Here is a 15197-nt window from a genome sequence, read left to right as displayed (position 1 = left end):
ATAAGTGCATTACCCAAAATGTGGAACCATTCCTCTAACATGGCACATTATCGAGTCTGGTTAATAATCGCACGAGCTTAACTTATTCATGTCAACATCCATTCCAAATAGCTAGAATCCCCTTTTGTCAACCTAACATAGCCGTGCCTCATTAACCACTGACCATGTTGTACCAGGCCTCTCTCATTCTGCAGCGTGCCCGCCAGACACTTCTAGTTCTCCATCAGTACACGCAGGCTGGAAGCAGCAAAGCATTTCTGATCACTGCTGGGTATAAGTGTCTTGAACCAGCACTGATACAAATCCCACTGTGCTCATGACTGCCAGAGCAAATGCCACAGCTCTATTTTTTTGTCCCAGCTTATGGAAAACACGGAGTTGTAAATCGTGTCAACAGTCAAACAAATGACACAACAAACAAATGAAAGGAAGTCTGAGGTTCGCTTGTAGCTATAAACAGGATGAGTGCTGTGTGTTTGTGTGTGTGTGTACCTATTATACTCTATGAATGCTAGTATTGTATAAGCATAGCAGTCACAATTCCATGGATTCCCATGAGCATTAGAAGTGAATCATTTTTTAATTCATTGGAAATCTGCAGAGAAATTGCTTCGTATTCCAATGACCTGAACTATTATCTGCTGGAACGTTGTCACAGTGCCCAGGGGCCACGTTTCCCAAACAAATGCTCTCTTTTTTTAATGTCCTATTGGCATTGTTAATTATCAACAGCAAACGCTTCAAAAAGCCTGATGCTTCAGATAAACTTGTCCTTTTTTTAACAATCTGATCCGCTCCAGTCAGTGCTGTCTACCTGTGATATGATAGGCAGGTGCAACTGATTACGGTACGCACTATGTAGTGTTCAAAGTAGTATTGATTCATCTTTAAATGTTAATTGATTTTGTGGGAACTGTTTGACACTTTGGGAAAGCAATTTATAATGGCTTATAAGGTTATATATCATAATACTTAACACTGTGACGGTGCTGTACACTGTCCTGTGTTTCCTCTAATACACTGCGTGACGGCTTATAATCTGGCGATCGGGCAGATGGCCAAGTTTCCACCTCGCACAGCGCTGGCTGTTTGTTTCCTGTCGTGACCATTTTTCATCCCGAGGTCAACAGTTTACAGTGGCAGTGACCGCTTTGCACAGTGTCCTGACTGCAGGACTCCCGGGTTCTCTAGTTAATCAGTATCAGTCTGGTATGTGGAACTGTGACGGGGCTGTACCGCCGACAGCGACACAGAATGGCTTTAGGTAACAGCTCAAAATGACACTTTTGACAGTAGACGCTGAATTACAGCCACCTGAGACATGTGTCCAACGTTTCCCTCAATGGACGTTTGTCTGTCCATTTGCTTAGGCCCAAATATCTACTGTAATAACTTTGGTGATCCCCTGACTTTTACTGCGCCATCACCAGGTCCAAATATTAACTCTTCCAATACTTTTTTTTGCGCTCAAGTACCTGAAAAACTAGTGACATTCCCAACAGCCTCAGCTCTACTTTGTTTTCAGTGCTAATTAGCACCTGTTAGCATGCTAACACTGAACATTACCATATTAACATAGTCAGTGGAGCATGTTAGCATGCTGAAGTTAACATTTAGCTCATAGCAGCGCCGGGCCAAAGTACAGCATGGGCGTAGACTCGTGTTAAATATTATTTTTCTCAGTGTGCTCACACAAAGACTTTGTAGATATTAACGTAGACATGTAGGCAGCTGAAAGCTTCAGGACAAAACACCACCTCTGTGGAGAAAGAGGCCGTGTTGAACTGCTATCTTTCACAGCTAGCTAGCTTCATTCTCTAAGGAAACAGAAACTAGCAGACTGCAATTGCCAGTTACTAAGAATGTTTGTTTGTTTTTCTATTATCAGATACAGTCCACCCATACATTTAGCAACCAGGCACATGATTAGATACTTTAGTCCCAGCTCTGTGCTTTTACAGGAGGCTAAACACATGTTTGCAGTGGAGAATACACTGTAATCACCAATTTCAACATGTGGAGTAGTTGTTAAGCAATTTGCCACTTGTCTTTTTGCTTTACAGCAAAACAACTGAAAGCTCATATCAGATTATAAATAACTCGATGACCTGGAGTCTGTTTCAAACATTGCATAGTTGTCATGTGATACTAGGTAATGAAGCCTGAAGGTGATGTCTATGTTTTTCTTGGAGTAAACCATGTGTTCGGATAATAATATGGTTTTATTTTAGTCATTTGTTTTTCCTTGTATACTTGTATATGTGTCAATAGAGTCACACAATAGGGGCCTGTCGTAAAGGGAATATGATGCAGCGGTGTTGGTTATGTGGGCTAGTTTGGCCTGGTTAGTGACGGGTAACATGTTAAAGATTAGTACAGTAGAACGGGCACCATCAATACACTTGGATGAATTGGCCGCTAGTGTTAAATATTTAGGCCACTAAATATTAGCATCCCTATCTCTTCTAACTTCTTCTCAGCGTAACATACAAACGTACCTTCATATCAAGGGGCCGCCTACTCCCTAACTCTATCTTACATCTTTCCTACTTCAACCTCCTCTAACATACATGCTGCCTTGTTGTTTTCCCTTCAGTTTGTGTCTGTCTTTGCCTCTTCCTCTCCTAAATTGCCTCTCGTTTGAATCTTTCTCAACACATGCTCTCTCTCTGTTTAGCGAATGAAGCGTCGTGGCCTAGCATCAGTAAGAATGCGTCGGATTGGAGGACCAACAGTCCAGAACAGGTACTGTACTGTTTCTACACAAGGCATGGGGAGATAATAGTGAAAGTTATCATGAAAATAGTAATTTCAGTGATTTTCTAGTCACTCTTCATTTCAATGTCTCTCCCTCTCACCAGCTTCCCTCTGGTTATGGTACGTACCCCAGTGCCAACCACCAGGCGGCCGGGCATTACTGTGCCACCAGCTCCCTGCCCCGTTCTTCCCCCGGTACGCTGGGCTGGCCCCGATCCAATGCCACCTCATCCTCATCGTCTTCTGCTTTACAACAAATACAGCAACGGATCTCCGTCCCTCCAAGTTCAATTCAAGGTAATTTAAAGAGTGACTAATGTGGACAACAATTGAAATGAATTCAATTCAAACCGCCGGCAGCCATTAAACGGGCTGCAATGTAAGACTTCGGCCTGTTCCCTACCGTGTCCAACAACATTATAGGAAGGACCCTATTGAAATGGAGTTAGGGCTACATGGGTAATTACCAAGGCTGTATCTAATAGTTCAAAGTTTTGAATCTTCATTCTTAACGTATGTTAAAATTATTATTAACAATTACTGACAGAAACATTGAGTGTAACCCATGAACAACCGAGTCAAAATCACTGACCTGCACTCACGCCTTTGTTATGATCGCCAGCCGATTTCTCGTACAACTTGTTATGAACCTGAAAATGTAATAAACATAAAACCCAAACAAGCTCTAGGTTGCAATTTGCGAGCGAACCCCTCCTACGACTTTGGGCAAGTCTTCCTGAGCCCACATGCTTTCAAATCCAGAAACAGCCTGGAGTTCATGCATTTACGGTAAACATCGGAAGTCTGCGTAATGAATTAGAAGTAGAGCACCTGAGAATTCTTGGATCACAGACTGACCCCGATATCCTGGCTCTGACAGAAACCCGGCTAAAAGAGAGTTTACATAATTCAGATTATTTCCTTAAATAACGAACACTTACGTTCAGAAAATACAGAGTTTGAGGAGGGAGGAATCCTCTGTATCTAATCCTTCTCATGTTGCATTTAATGGCTGCTTGGTGAACAAGACATCAGATTCCGTACATTAGACACATTCTGCTGCTACTGGGAATCCGTTTGAGATGGTGCACTTAGGATCTGCTCTTAATAGTAAGCTTTCAGCTCAGGTGCCCTCCTTAAACTGCAGCTCTCAGTTCACCCTACAGGCCCTCACTTCATCTGCTTTTCGGGAGGCACTTCAAGCTGTTGATTGCAGGAAAGCAACTGGGGAGGATAAACTAGAGGCTGATTTTTTTTTTTTCTTTCAAACTCTGTGAGTTATTCCTCAGGTTTGGCCAATTTCCAAACTGTCCTGTCTTGCTAAGGTCCTGGAGTCATTGGTTAATAATCAGCTCAAATTATACCTTTTTATATATGAATGATGTACCTATCAAATTATACATTTTATATTAAGCCCACGTCAATCTAGGTTCAGAGCTGAACATATATTGACACTGCTATTACTTTGGTTATAGATGATATCTGCTTGGTCAATCTAACAAAAGCATTTTACATGCAGGAGCATGTGACATTGAATTCGAATGGTTTCAGGACTACTCTCCTCATATTTTCCCTACACCGTCTCTCCCTTTAGGCTCCACCTCCCAGCCGTCTCTCTTGTCGCCGCAAACAGAGCGGACAGATCCCCCTCCAGCAGTGGCTGTACGTCCCTACGTCCCGGACCACCCCTCCAGACCCCAGTCCCCCAGGAAGGGCCCCGCCACTATGAACAGCAGCTCCATCTACAGCATGTACCTCCAGCAGCCTCAGCCCAAAAACTACGGCTCTCTCAGCAACAGGACTACTGTCAAAGCAGGTCATTTAACAGCAGAATGAGATCTATTTTTTCAGATTGTGCCGCATATACAAGTGTTTTTATGTTGACGTCCACAATGAATAATCCATCCGACCTCTGTCCCATTTTCCTTCCCTCCATAGTCTACGGTAAACCCATCCTCCCGACCTCCTCCACCTCTCCGTCCCCCGTCCCGTTCCTCCAGGGGGGAGGAGGAGGAAGAGCAGGAGGAGAGGACGTTACGGATAAAGAAGGAGGGAAAGGAGGAGGCGGGAAGAGCGATGGGCAAATCCTCCCACCACCCACTGTGGACAACATCCCTCGTCCCCTCAGTCCCACTAAGCTCACCCCAGTGGGTAGGTACCAGAAAATGAATCAAACTCTGTGTGCTGCCATAATCCTGTTTCCATCTGATCTCTTAGATTTTATCGTTGAACTTGAGTATAAATCACACTTGCTTTAACTTTACGTTATTTTCTTGTCAGTTAAAGGGCTCATTGCCCTTGTGATCATTTCCTTACACACTTCCTGTTTTTGTACTAAATTGGAGAAAGTAATCCTCTGAGAAAAATCAATTAATAATAGAAAAATTTCAAAAAAACAAGACAACAGAAGAAGACGTGTGCAGTTTTTAAACGATACAGAATCCCACCTCTGCGCTCCACAGCCCACTCCCAGCTACGCTACCAGAGCGACGCTGACCTGGAGGTTCTCCGCCGTCGCCTCAGCAACGCCCCACGACCCCTGAAGAAACGGAGCTCGATCACCGAGCCCGAGGGCCCACAGGGGCCAAACATCCAAAAACTGCTGTACCAGAGGTCAGTTCTTCACTGTCAGAGTGAGCTCCGTCTCTCTCTGTCTATGATTCATTCAAAAGTGGATATTTACTGATGGGGCGCCAATAAAACAAGCTTATTGTGTCCATTACTCCCACCCACGTTAACTTTGGGCCAATAAGAACTCTGATATGTTTGTGACAGACAGCAATAAGTTCATTCTTCTTTAGCTGAAGCAGTTTCCTACCCTGTGAAGGGTCCCGGGCCCTGAAACGTTTCAGAGCCCCCTGCTGTGCACCGTACCATGAAAACACATTTCTATGAAACTGAATGTGGTTGCTGCTGCTCGGTTAAAGCTGATTTCTGTTGTGGTGTGCAGGTTCAACACATTGGCAGGAGGCATGGAAGGAGGCTCAGGTGAGACACTGATGTGACGACAGTTAAGGTGGCGCCAGTTGGCCTTGTGTGGTGTTTCCCTTTGATCTTAAGGGTTCGGCGATGCTTACATCAGCTGTTTCCTTCTGAATTCCAGGCAATACTTTCTACCAGCCTGACTGCCTGTTGGGCGAAATGGACAACATCCATTCGGCGAATGGAAATGTAGAACCTAGCGACACGCACGTCAGTATGGGCACCGCGGAGGGCGAGGTTCAGAACCTGAACTCGGGCTCCCGCCGCTTGTCCCCTCCTTCTGTCGCGATAGAAACGCCCAGAGAGACGACGGCAAAAGCAGATACTGCCATTAATGCGTCTCCACCGGCCCAAACCGGCCCACCGCCTGCACCCGAGAACAACAACAACAAGAGAGGATCTAGTCCTGCACAAAGCTCTGTAGGCCACGCCTCCCCCTCTCCATCACCTCCGGCCCCCCCTTCTCTGCCTGAGGTAGGCATGGATAGCGTCTGGTTACTTTGTAAATACGTTCCTGACCTAACCTAAACTAAATAACAGTTCTCTGTGAAAGCTCTCGTGAAAGCTCTCGTGGCTCTCGTACTCAGCAATTCCTCTCCGGCACCATCAACACTGTTCTGTCTGGCCCCCCCCCCCTCTGCGCTGCAGGTGAAGCGAACCAACCTGAAGAAGCCGTCCTCAGAGCGCACAGGCCACGGTCTGAGAGTGAAGTTCAACCCTCTCGCTCTGCTGCTGGACGCGTCGTTGGAGGGAGAGTTTGATCTGGTGCAGAGGATTATATATGAGGTAACACAAGATTACGTGGTATTTGTATTATCATACATTCTCCGAATTCAAATTTTTGGAATGCGAGTTTACTGGGTGCAGAGCTAAGAAATCAAATCCAGACCACGTTTATTTGCACAGCTCAATACTAGAGTGAGTCAAGCGTGCATTAGTGGTGGTTCCAAACCCATCCAGTGCTTTGCAAGAAAACAGATAAAAACACTCTTCCTTCAAATCCACTTCCTGTATGGACGGGCAATTCAAAATAGGGCTGCACAAAATGTTGTTTTTTTATCGTCGCCGCGATGTCAACATGTGTGATATTTTAGATGTAAAAACAACGTATTGAGTTACAGTTCAGCCTGTAGGCTTTATTGTGTCTGACGCTGTTAACTCTCTGGCCAATCAAGACGGAGCCCTCGTTAGTTAGGCATCGAGCGTTGTAGAGTAAGTGAGGGGTAATCTCTCTATTACATCTTCACATGTTGGGCCGTCTGTCGAACAGAGCTGAATATCATCAGACACAGTTTGATTCTAATACTTCTAATTTATTAAACTTCTAAAAACATTGCGCCGTCCAAACCTTTCTGTGTTGAATGAAAAACCACATTAATGTAAATGCCAACGAATATTATACACCCCACACACAGATAGCTGGGAGGTTTTGAAGCTTTGCAATACCTTCACGACAGCACGTATTAAGCAGGACAGCTTTGATCCTCTGTCTGTCGGGGGAGAGGTGGTCTCGGTTGTCAGGTGGGGGGGGAACGTTATCGTTGAGGACGCACTTCCACTCTGTAGCACAGCAGCACAGAGCTCCTGAGAACAAAGCCTGACATCCTTCAAAGGCAAACCACCGTCTCATCCCCGACATCTCTCAGTTGGATAGCGGACAAAAGTGCTCACCGACTCATCGAACTGCAAACTCTCGCTGATACTCTCAAGGAAACATGCAGATGCTTCGAGCTCAGTTTGACGTCATCAAACCCCTGAGGCAGTACGACTCAACCACTTCCAAGCCGTTCTAAAAGTCTTACGCTATCCCCATGAAGGCTTTCTCAAGGTTGAGACCAATACCGATATTTCCGTGTGTCATCCTTCTATCTGTCTTAATGTCTCTTACATATATTTTCTGTCTCTAAGGTGGAAAACCCCAGCATGCCCAACGATGAAGGCATAACTCCTCTTCACAATGCCGTCTGCGCCGGCCACCACCACATTGTTAAGTTCCTGCTGGACTTCGGAGTCAATGTAAATGCAGCCGACAGTGACGGATGGTCAGTACTTCCAGCCAGCCATTCAATCATGCATTCAATAGAGCCGACTAATAATAGAACAGAGGCCGCTGCAGCGCCAGAGGGTGTTTTGGGTAATGAACACGCTCCGTGGCAGCGAGACGGGAGCTCAACAATGACAGAGATAATTGCATTTCCAAATTCTTTTTTTTTTGACTCAGCTGCCTTCGCTGTATTGAAGGAAGAGATTACCGAGTCTAATGCGGATCCGCATTCAGAAGTTACATTATTTAATTACCGAGTCTGTGTCCATTCCAATGTCAGCCTGTTTGATGATGACATGAATTGTGTTTGGCCGAATAGATTTTTGATACAAGTGCATAACTGGAACGCCGTCATACTTTTTTTCCATTGTTGTCCCTCCCAGGACTCCTCTGCACTGCGCAGCTTCATGTAACAGCGTCCACCTCTGTAAGATGCTGGTGGAGTCGGGGGCCGCCATTTTCGCCACGACAATTAGCGACGTTGAAACCGCGGCGGACAAATGTGAAGAAATGGAGGAGGGCTACACGCAGTGTTCTCAGTTCCTCTACGGTGGGTAGACTCACGCTGAGCTCACTAAACTAAGCGGGTCAGGCTTTGTTTGTAACAGAGATCACTCTGTATCTCTCTCCCAGGTGTTCAAGAAAAGCTGGGCGTGATGAACAAAGGCTTGGTCTACACTCTCTGGGACTACACGGCCCAGCAAGCCGACGAGCTGTCCTTCAGCGAGAGCGACGCCCTCACGGTGCTGCGTCGGCGCGACGACACTGAGACAGAGTGGTGGTGGGCGCGGCTTAACGACCGCGAGGGATACATACCCAGGAACCTGCTGGGGGTGAGAGAACACTCACTGACACCTTCACACAGTTGGTTCTCTGCTAATGACTGCCACAAAAGTTGGCCAAGAGACAGGAGTTGAACAGCAAATCTCCACGTGCCTGTCGTGCCGAGCTATGGTCGCTAAGATTGGACATTGGACAGTTTAGCAAACGGGTAATGTGCACAGTGTCAAGTAGTTTCCATCAAAACGCCCAAAGGCACGGCAGGCTGTTGTGAGTAATCAGCTCGACACAATAAAGTCAGCAAAAGAAATGATTCCTTTCATAGAATAATCTTAACTTGGTGACCCGATCAAACTGAATGAATGAATGAATTTCATCAGTGGTTGAAAAGGAATGTTTACCAGATAATTAAATCAATTTAACTGTACAAATGGAACGATGTGAAGAACATTATTGTCTCTAACACAGGGCGAGAGAATTCTGCATTGTTGGACAGGGTTTGTGCTTCTGTGCACGGTGCCGTTTGAGCCTCAGGGAGAACAGCACGTACGCACTCTAATGTACCAGTAGAGCTGAACAATAGAGCTTTAATAAATCTGTCCATCGCAGTGTCACCATTACAGCTTAAACCAAATCTACTGACTCACATTCAGTGCAAATAACTGAATGTCGGACTTACAGGTGGAACTACGTGTGAAGTTTCAACTCACGGATTTATCCCGACACGGTGTCTTACCGTCAGCCTTCATCATGTTCAGGCACCTGGAGAACAATGTTAACATGATGCAATTCTCTCTCTCTCTCTCTCTCTCTCTCTCTCTCTCGCTCTCCTCCTCCCCCCCCCCCCCCCTCCAGCTGTATCCAAGGATCAAACCCAGACAACGCTCACTGGCTTAAAGCCCGGATCAGGAGCCACGTGCATGCTCGCAGAGGGCGCATGCACACAGAGCAGAAGAGGAACAGCAGCATGTGGACGTAAAGCGTTAGCCCAGAAAGAAAGAACAAGGGATGGAGCTAGTCGGGAGGCAGACGGAGGGAAACAAAGCCGGAGCTCTCCCCTCTAATGAAGCAACGTTTTCCTGTTTGTTTGGATGCGATGCTGGAACCACAGAGACACTTTATGCTAGAATCACAATATATTTTCACTCAGTTGCTGCAGTAAAAAGAAATTGCCTGGATCTTATTTTTAGCAACAGTAGTTTGGCAACTTCACACGAGTTCAGCCGCATGAGAGAAGCTGAATAGAAAAGCAATGTAAAAAAAAAAAAGAAGGAAAGATACATCGCAGCTTTGTGCTCTACGAGCTCCGAACACGAAGCCATGAGTTTGGATTCCACGAGGCTCGATCTGGCTTTCATCCCCGGTGATGCCACTTTATTTTTGTACGGTGTCAATTCAAAAGCACCCCCGAGGGATCTTCATGAAGCCGAGCCCATCGGCCGCATAGCGGTGAACAGAGCGTGGCGTCGGAACACACTTTCACACGCCGTGTGGTGAGAAGATGTAAATGCAGTCGAGTTCCAGGTGAAAGTATGTGTGGGAAAGTATGAAGTTGGAGAGAGGAAAGTGAGAGGAGAGAAACAGACAGCGGGGCTCTGAATGGGTGTTAAAGGAAGACTAAGACACAAAACGCCCGCCTGCTTTTGATGCATGGTGGCTCAGGTCCACATCAACCCACGCCAGCACGAACAGATGTTGACAATATAATATCAAGGCATGAGTAAAGAAGAAGAAAAAAAGAAGATTTTTTGTTTGAACTGACATCAGAAGAATATTTCGATTCAGATTTCACAAAATGATAAAAAAAATAGAAGAAGCATCTGTGAATAGTTAAGGATGTCTCAACCGTTTACTACGAGTCTGTATTTCTGTCGACTCAGCGGCGGGGCATGCTGCCATAGCAACATCTGTTCAACTGCAACACGGTTGCTGCTGGTACGAGAGGAGGGGAAGAAGGAAAACAAGAAAGTGAGAAATGTGTTTGTGAAATGAATTTGTGAAACCAAAGCAGCTACAACATGAGGAGGAGAGAAGGAGGAAGAGGAGGGACAGACACTATTGTCCTCATGTTTAATCAAACTTCTGCCACTTTTAGCCGTTAACACATAGTACCTGGTCCAGACCAGGGCCTGGCACACATTGGTCCTCATGCTCAGGCTCTAACACTAACAATATTATGAAACAGCTCAGCACATTTTAAGCAAACCTGAGTTTAGAAGGTTGAAAACATAATGTGCACATCATCCCTGGGCTAACCACTGTAGTAACATGGGGCTAAATTAGCCGAGAGTGAAGTGTGAAAACAACTTGACTTCTCTGTTTCTTTTTATTCATGTGTACACATTTCGTTAGTTGTTGGAATGTATTAATCCCCTGATTTGTTGTTTTATTCAAACAATTGTTATTTTTTTCTATTGTTCTTATTCTCATTCTTCATAGACACGTTGGTCTTGTTTCTGTGTGTCAGTGCTGACTCACTGCTGCCACCCAGTGTACACACAGGTTCACACACTAACAGTCTTTTCCTTTCACGTGCCGTGTGAAAGATGAGGCGACGGGATGAGTGACGTTTGAAGTGTGAATGGCACATCGGTGTGAGGAGTGCGAACCATTCATTTGTGTATATGCAACCTGTAACTATTCAGTTAATGTATTATAATAATAATAAAGAATATATAATCCCGACCGAGAATAAACGCTGTGGCTGTGACTGATTCAGTGTGTGATAAAAACATAACGAAGAAGAAAAGTCAACATAGAATGTCTCTCACATCCGCACACATGTTCAACAAGCCTTGGTAATAAAAGTGGACTTTGGAAGGAATCAAAGTTCACAGGTCACTCAAGTCTCTGCACCGACAGCAGCTCTCTTCACACGTAAGTTTATTTCTCTGTAAGTTACCACCATTGTCACACTGCAGACACAATGTGGCGTACGTTGGAAATGTGATTCACTTTGCATGAACTAAACCAACTTAACCATTTAAGGTGAGAGGCTCGTTCAACCAGACGTTTCATCCAAAACGTAAGTCTACAATTTATACTTTGATATACGCTGGCACCTAATGACGTACAGTATAGTTGGTAGTGTGACGTTAACGTTACGTCTTTGGTTTACTTTACATTAGCTTTCTGTTACATTACGTTTTATTCAGATTTTGCTGCATCACACATTGTTGTTAAACCAGGTAGCTTTCTTACTGATATTGTCAACCTGCAAATTGACAGAGATACAACTCATTTCAAAATGTCCACTGACTGACATATATATAAATATATGTGTATGTAAATATATATATATATTTGTGCTTTTTTTGTGCATTTACTGTAGGCCTGATCAGAAAATATGTTTCCATTGAACAACAAACAAAAATGAGTTATTGCTCAGCTTTAACTTGATCTTGCTTTCAACAAGTGTCGCAACTGGTTCTTGCTTTTCCATGTGCACGTGTGCATGCCTGCTCTGATCTTTCACTGCTGTTACTACTACGTCTCTGGCTGCACTTGAAGGCAGCACTGGCCGTGCCTTGCACGCAATAGGACAGAAAACAGTGTGCCCACCTGTTAACATAAAGAATCATAAAGGCTTGTTTCCTGTGGACTATACCTGCTGCCTCCTGCTCATCTCCAAACCACCTTGATGAGAACATCTCTTGAAAGGCCGACTGAAGTACTGCTGGCTAACTCTCTCTGACCTCAACTCAAGGACCACTATAGTTTTCTGGAGCTTTCCACCACATTTCACTGTCCTCATCAGCGTTTCCTTCAGTTGTCATTGCACATTCAACCGTCTACTCATCCCAACAGATTGTTTGGCATATCAGCAGAATTAGGGGGCACCATGGCGAAGCCTTTCCACCTGAACACACCGCTGCTGGAGAGCGTCGGCATGTCCAAACGCGTGGGAACCACCGTGTACCTGAAGATGGAGAATTCACAGCCCTCTGGCTCCTTCAAGATCCGTGGCATCGGACACCTCTGCCAGCAGGTAGGAGCCCTCCAAAGCATATTACTTCACCTCCATCATATCAGACACCGACCATCTGATGGCGCCATTTGAATTAAGGCCCCCTGTTGACTGCTTGTGGTGTCGATTTTACCTAAAAGACACTAACTTGCCCTTTTTTAATTCATCGCTCTCTCCTGCAGCTCACCAGACAGTCCAAAGGAGTTGTCTGCTCTTCAGGTGACACCGCCTGTTCATATGCACACTACAGTACCAATTGGTTGGACTCTAATTCAACGTGATATATGTTCTTTTTGAAGGCGGTAATGCAGGTATGGCTGCAGCCTACGTAGCCAGAAAAATGGGTGTACCGGCCACCATCGTAGTTCCCTCCTCGTCTCCTCAGCTGGTCGTTCAGAGACTCCAGGATCAGGGTGCTACTGTCAGGATTACAGGCAAGGTAAAGTACAATAGGAATCATGTGTAAGTGCTGTCTTTTTGGCACAGACATCAGTCTTTAGAATACAAAAAAAGACAGTTTGGAGAAGAAAAATGAAGAGAAATCTTTTCAGGTTTGGGATGATGCCAATGCGGAGGCTCTCAGACTGCAGGAAACTGAAGGACTCACCTACGTTCCTCCGTTCGATCACCCGCTGCTCTGGTAGAAAAACACTCATCACAATGCATGTTTCCATGTTTCCCCGCAATGCGACCGCAAAACTCTGCATTAAATGACTCCCTCCTCACACAACACACACACACACACACACACACACAGGCAGGGCCACGCCAGCGTGATCGCAGAGGTGGCGACCTCCCTGGGCCCTGGCGTGAAGCCTGGAGCTGTGCTGGTGTCCGTGGGCGGAGGAGGGCTCCTCTGTGGGGTCGTCCAGGGCCTGAAGGACGCGGGCTGGACGGATGTACCCATCGTCGCAATGGAGACGGCGGGGGCCGACTGTTTCAACGCTGCGGTCAGGGCGGGGAGGTTGGTCACCCTGGATGACATCACCAGGTAAGAGGTTTAAGGCTGCTCAGGTGTTTTATCGAATGCAACCGAAACTGACTTCATCCTCCTCCTCTGCTTCTCCACAGCGAGGCCAAATGTCTCGGAGCAAAGACGGTTTGCAAGAAAGCTTTTGAATACAGTCGATGCAGCGAGCTCACCATCATCTCTGCACTTGTGACGGACCAGCAGGCTCTGCGCGCTGTCGAGACGTTCCTAGGTTAGTGTGTGTGTGTGTGTGTGTGTGTGTGTGTGTGTGTGTGTGTGTGTGTGTGTGTGTGTGTGTGTGTGTGTGTGTGTGTGTGTGTGTGTGTGTGTGTGTGTGTGTGTGTGTGTGCGCGCGCGTGCGTGCGTGCGTGCGTTTTGATTTTCTTTTGACCTGTAAAGACTTGAACGAACAGCCCAAATATCACATATGAAAATAAATGATTCTTTCTTTTGGTGCCACCGTGTAGACGAAGAGCGCGTGCTGGTGGAGATGGCGTGCGGAGCGGCACTAGCAGCCGTCTACAGCGGACTCATACGCAGATTACAGGAGGAAGGTAACTACTCTGGAGCCATCAGCACCCTTGTGAGGTTACTCGCCACCCTGCTTCCGTTGTGCTTCTCTACTCACAGTTCTTCCATTCGTTGATACAACAGTGGCATCGTGTCGGAGACAGGAGTATTCTGTCTGACAAGTCATTGCAAACATGTCTTGTGGCAGCTCTTAATGCTGTTTCTTCTCGTCATTGTTTTTCTTCTACATTTGTGCATTATCGCAGATCTTTTCAGACTACAGCCATATCCGCAGAATATGTTTTAAAACAGTGATTATGATTCAACTTACTGTAAACAGTAATTCCTTTCTGATGAGGGGAAACGTCTGGAGAAGATGATCAGTTGTGTTGCACTACTTGTTTTTAGGTCGGCTGCCGGCTCTCTTGGGCCCCCTGCTGGTGATCGTGTGCGGTGGCAGCAGCATCGACATGGAGCAGCTGGCCCACCTCAAACACAAGCTGCAGGAAGAAGTTTGTGCTTCTCCTAATATTGTGGTGTAGTTTTTAAGTCACATGAAATGTGAAAATGCAATGAGATTTCTTAGAAAGAGAACACATTTCCTAAGTTATTCATCATTGAGAGAGTTATTACATGTGAATGTGTTTTGAACGTGCTCAGCTCAATGAACTGTCAGAATTCAATGACTACATCTCCCCACATGGTGGCGTCACGTTCACTATTCAGAAATACACTGGCCGCCCACAGAGTCTCATACAGAACACTTATTTCTGCTTTAAACAGATACTTGTTGATGTGACATAAAATGTACATTAATTATACCTCAGCACTGACAGTCTGAAGCATTACAAAATATTACACTACACCCAAAATATTTGTACATTCTAGTCTTCCCTCGGTCTATTTGTAAATACATTTGCAGCCTCGGAATGATTTCCATCTTTTAAATGAAAGCACCTCGAGTGCTGAGTTGTTTTGTGTCATTTTCACCATCACATGAAATGTGTACAAGATGCACATCTTCTATAACATTCTGCAGTAATACACGTCACCTGGCTTGTTTATGGGGGCAAAAATACAACTTTCTGACCAACTGTTCTTCTGTTTGATCGCTCGTCCTGCACTGGAGGTGTTTACCTTGAGGAATACGAACTAGTATTCCTCAAGCCTTTTATACTCTGAATGCT

The 15197-nt window shown here is 45.5% G+C and overlaps 2 protein-coding genes across 2 annotated transcripts in view; both read left to right on the top strand.

Moving 5' to 3' along the window:
- The window catches only part of LOC306790844 (apoptosis-stimulating of p53 protein 1-like), a 40383-nt gene extending 29137 nt beyond the window's left edge, over positions 1-11246 (top strand). The window contains exons 13-24 of the mRNA XM_079287360.1: positions 2678-2745; positions 2862-3054; positions 4352-4573; positions 4696-4908; positions 5220-5370; positions 5708-5745; positions 5861-6213; positions 6388-6525; positions 7648-7781; positions 8167-8333; positions 8417-8616; positions 9419-11246. Coding sequence (XP_079143486.1) covers positions 2678-2745; positions 2862-3054; positions 4352-4573; positions 4696-4908; positions 5220-5370; positions 5708-5745; positions 5861-6213; positions 6388-6525; positions 7648-7781; positions 8167-8333; positions 8417-8616; positions 9419-9460 — 1919 coding nt within the window. The 3' untranslated portion in view covers positions 9461-11246. The remainder of the gene's footprint in view (positions 1-2677; positions 2746-2861; positions 3055-4351; positions 4574-4695; positions 4909-5219; positions 5371-5707; positions 5746-5860; positions 6214-6387; positions 6526-7647; positions 7782-8166; positions 8334-8416; positions 8617-9418) is intronic.
- Positions 11247-12404: 1158 nt separating this feature from the next.
- Positions 12405-14552, top strand: sdsl (serine dehydratase-like; the record flags this gene model as incomplete). Its single annotated transcript, XM_079286109.1, has 8 exons — positions 12405-12551; positions 12713-12749; positions 12830-12969; positions 13082-13170; positions 13288-13521; positions 13602-13732; positions 13968-14054; positions 14419-14552. 8 exons carry the CDS (start codon positions 12405-12407, stop codon positions 14550-14552), a joined length of 999 nt encoding a protein of 332 aa, XP_079142235.1.
- Positions 14553-15197: the final 645 nt, after the last annotated feature.

The sequence above is a fragment of the Melanostigma gelatinosum genome (assembly GCF_949748355.1).
Source record: "Melanostigma gelatinosum genome assembly, chromosome: 16".
Classification (NCBI taxonomy): domain Eukaryota; kingdom Metazoa; phylum Chordata; class Actinopteri; order Perciformes; family Zoarcidae; genus Melanostigma; species Melanostigma gelatinosum.
The sequence above is the reverse complement of the archived record's forward strand: the minus strand, read 5'-3'. Positions and strand labels throughout refer to the sequence as shown.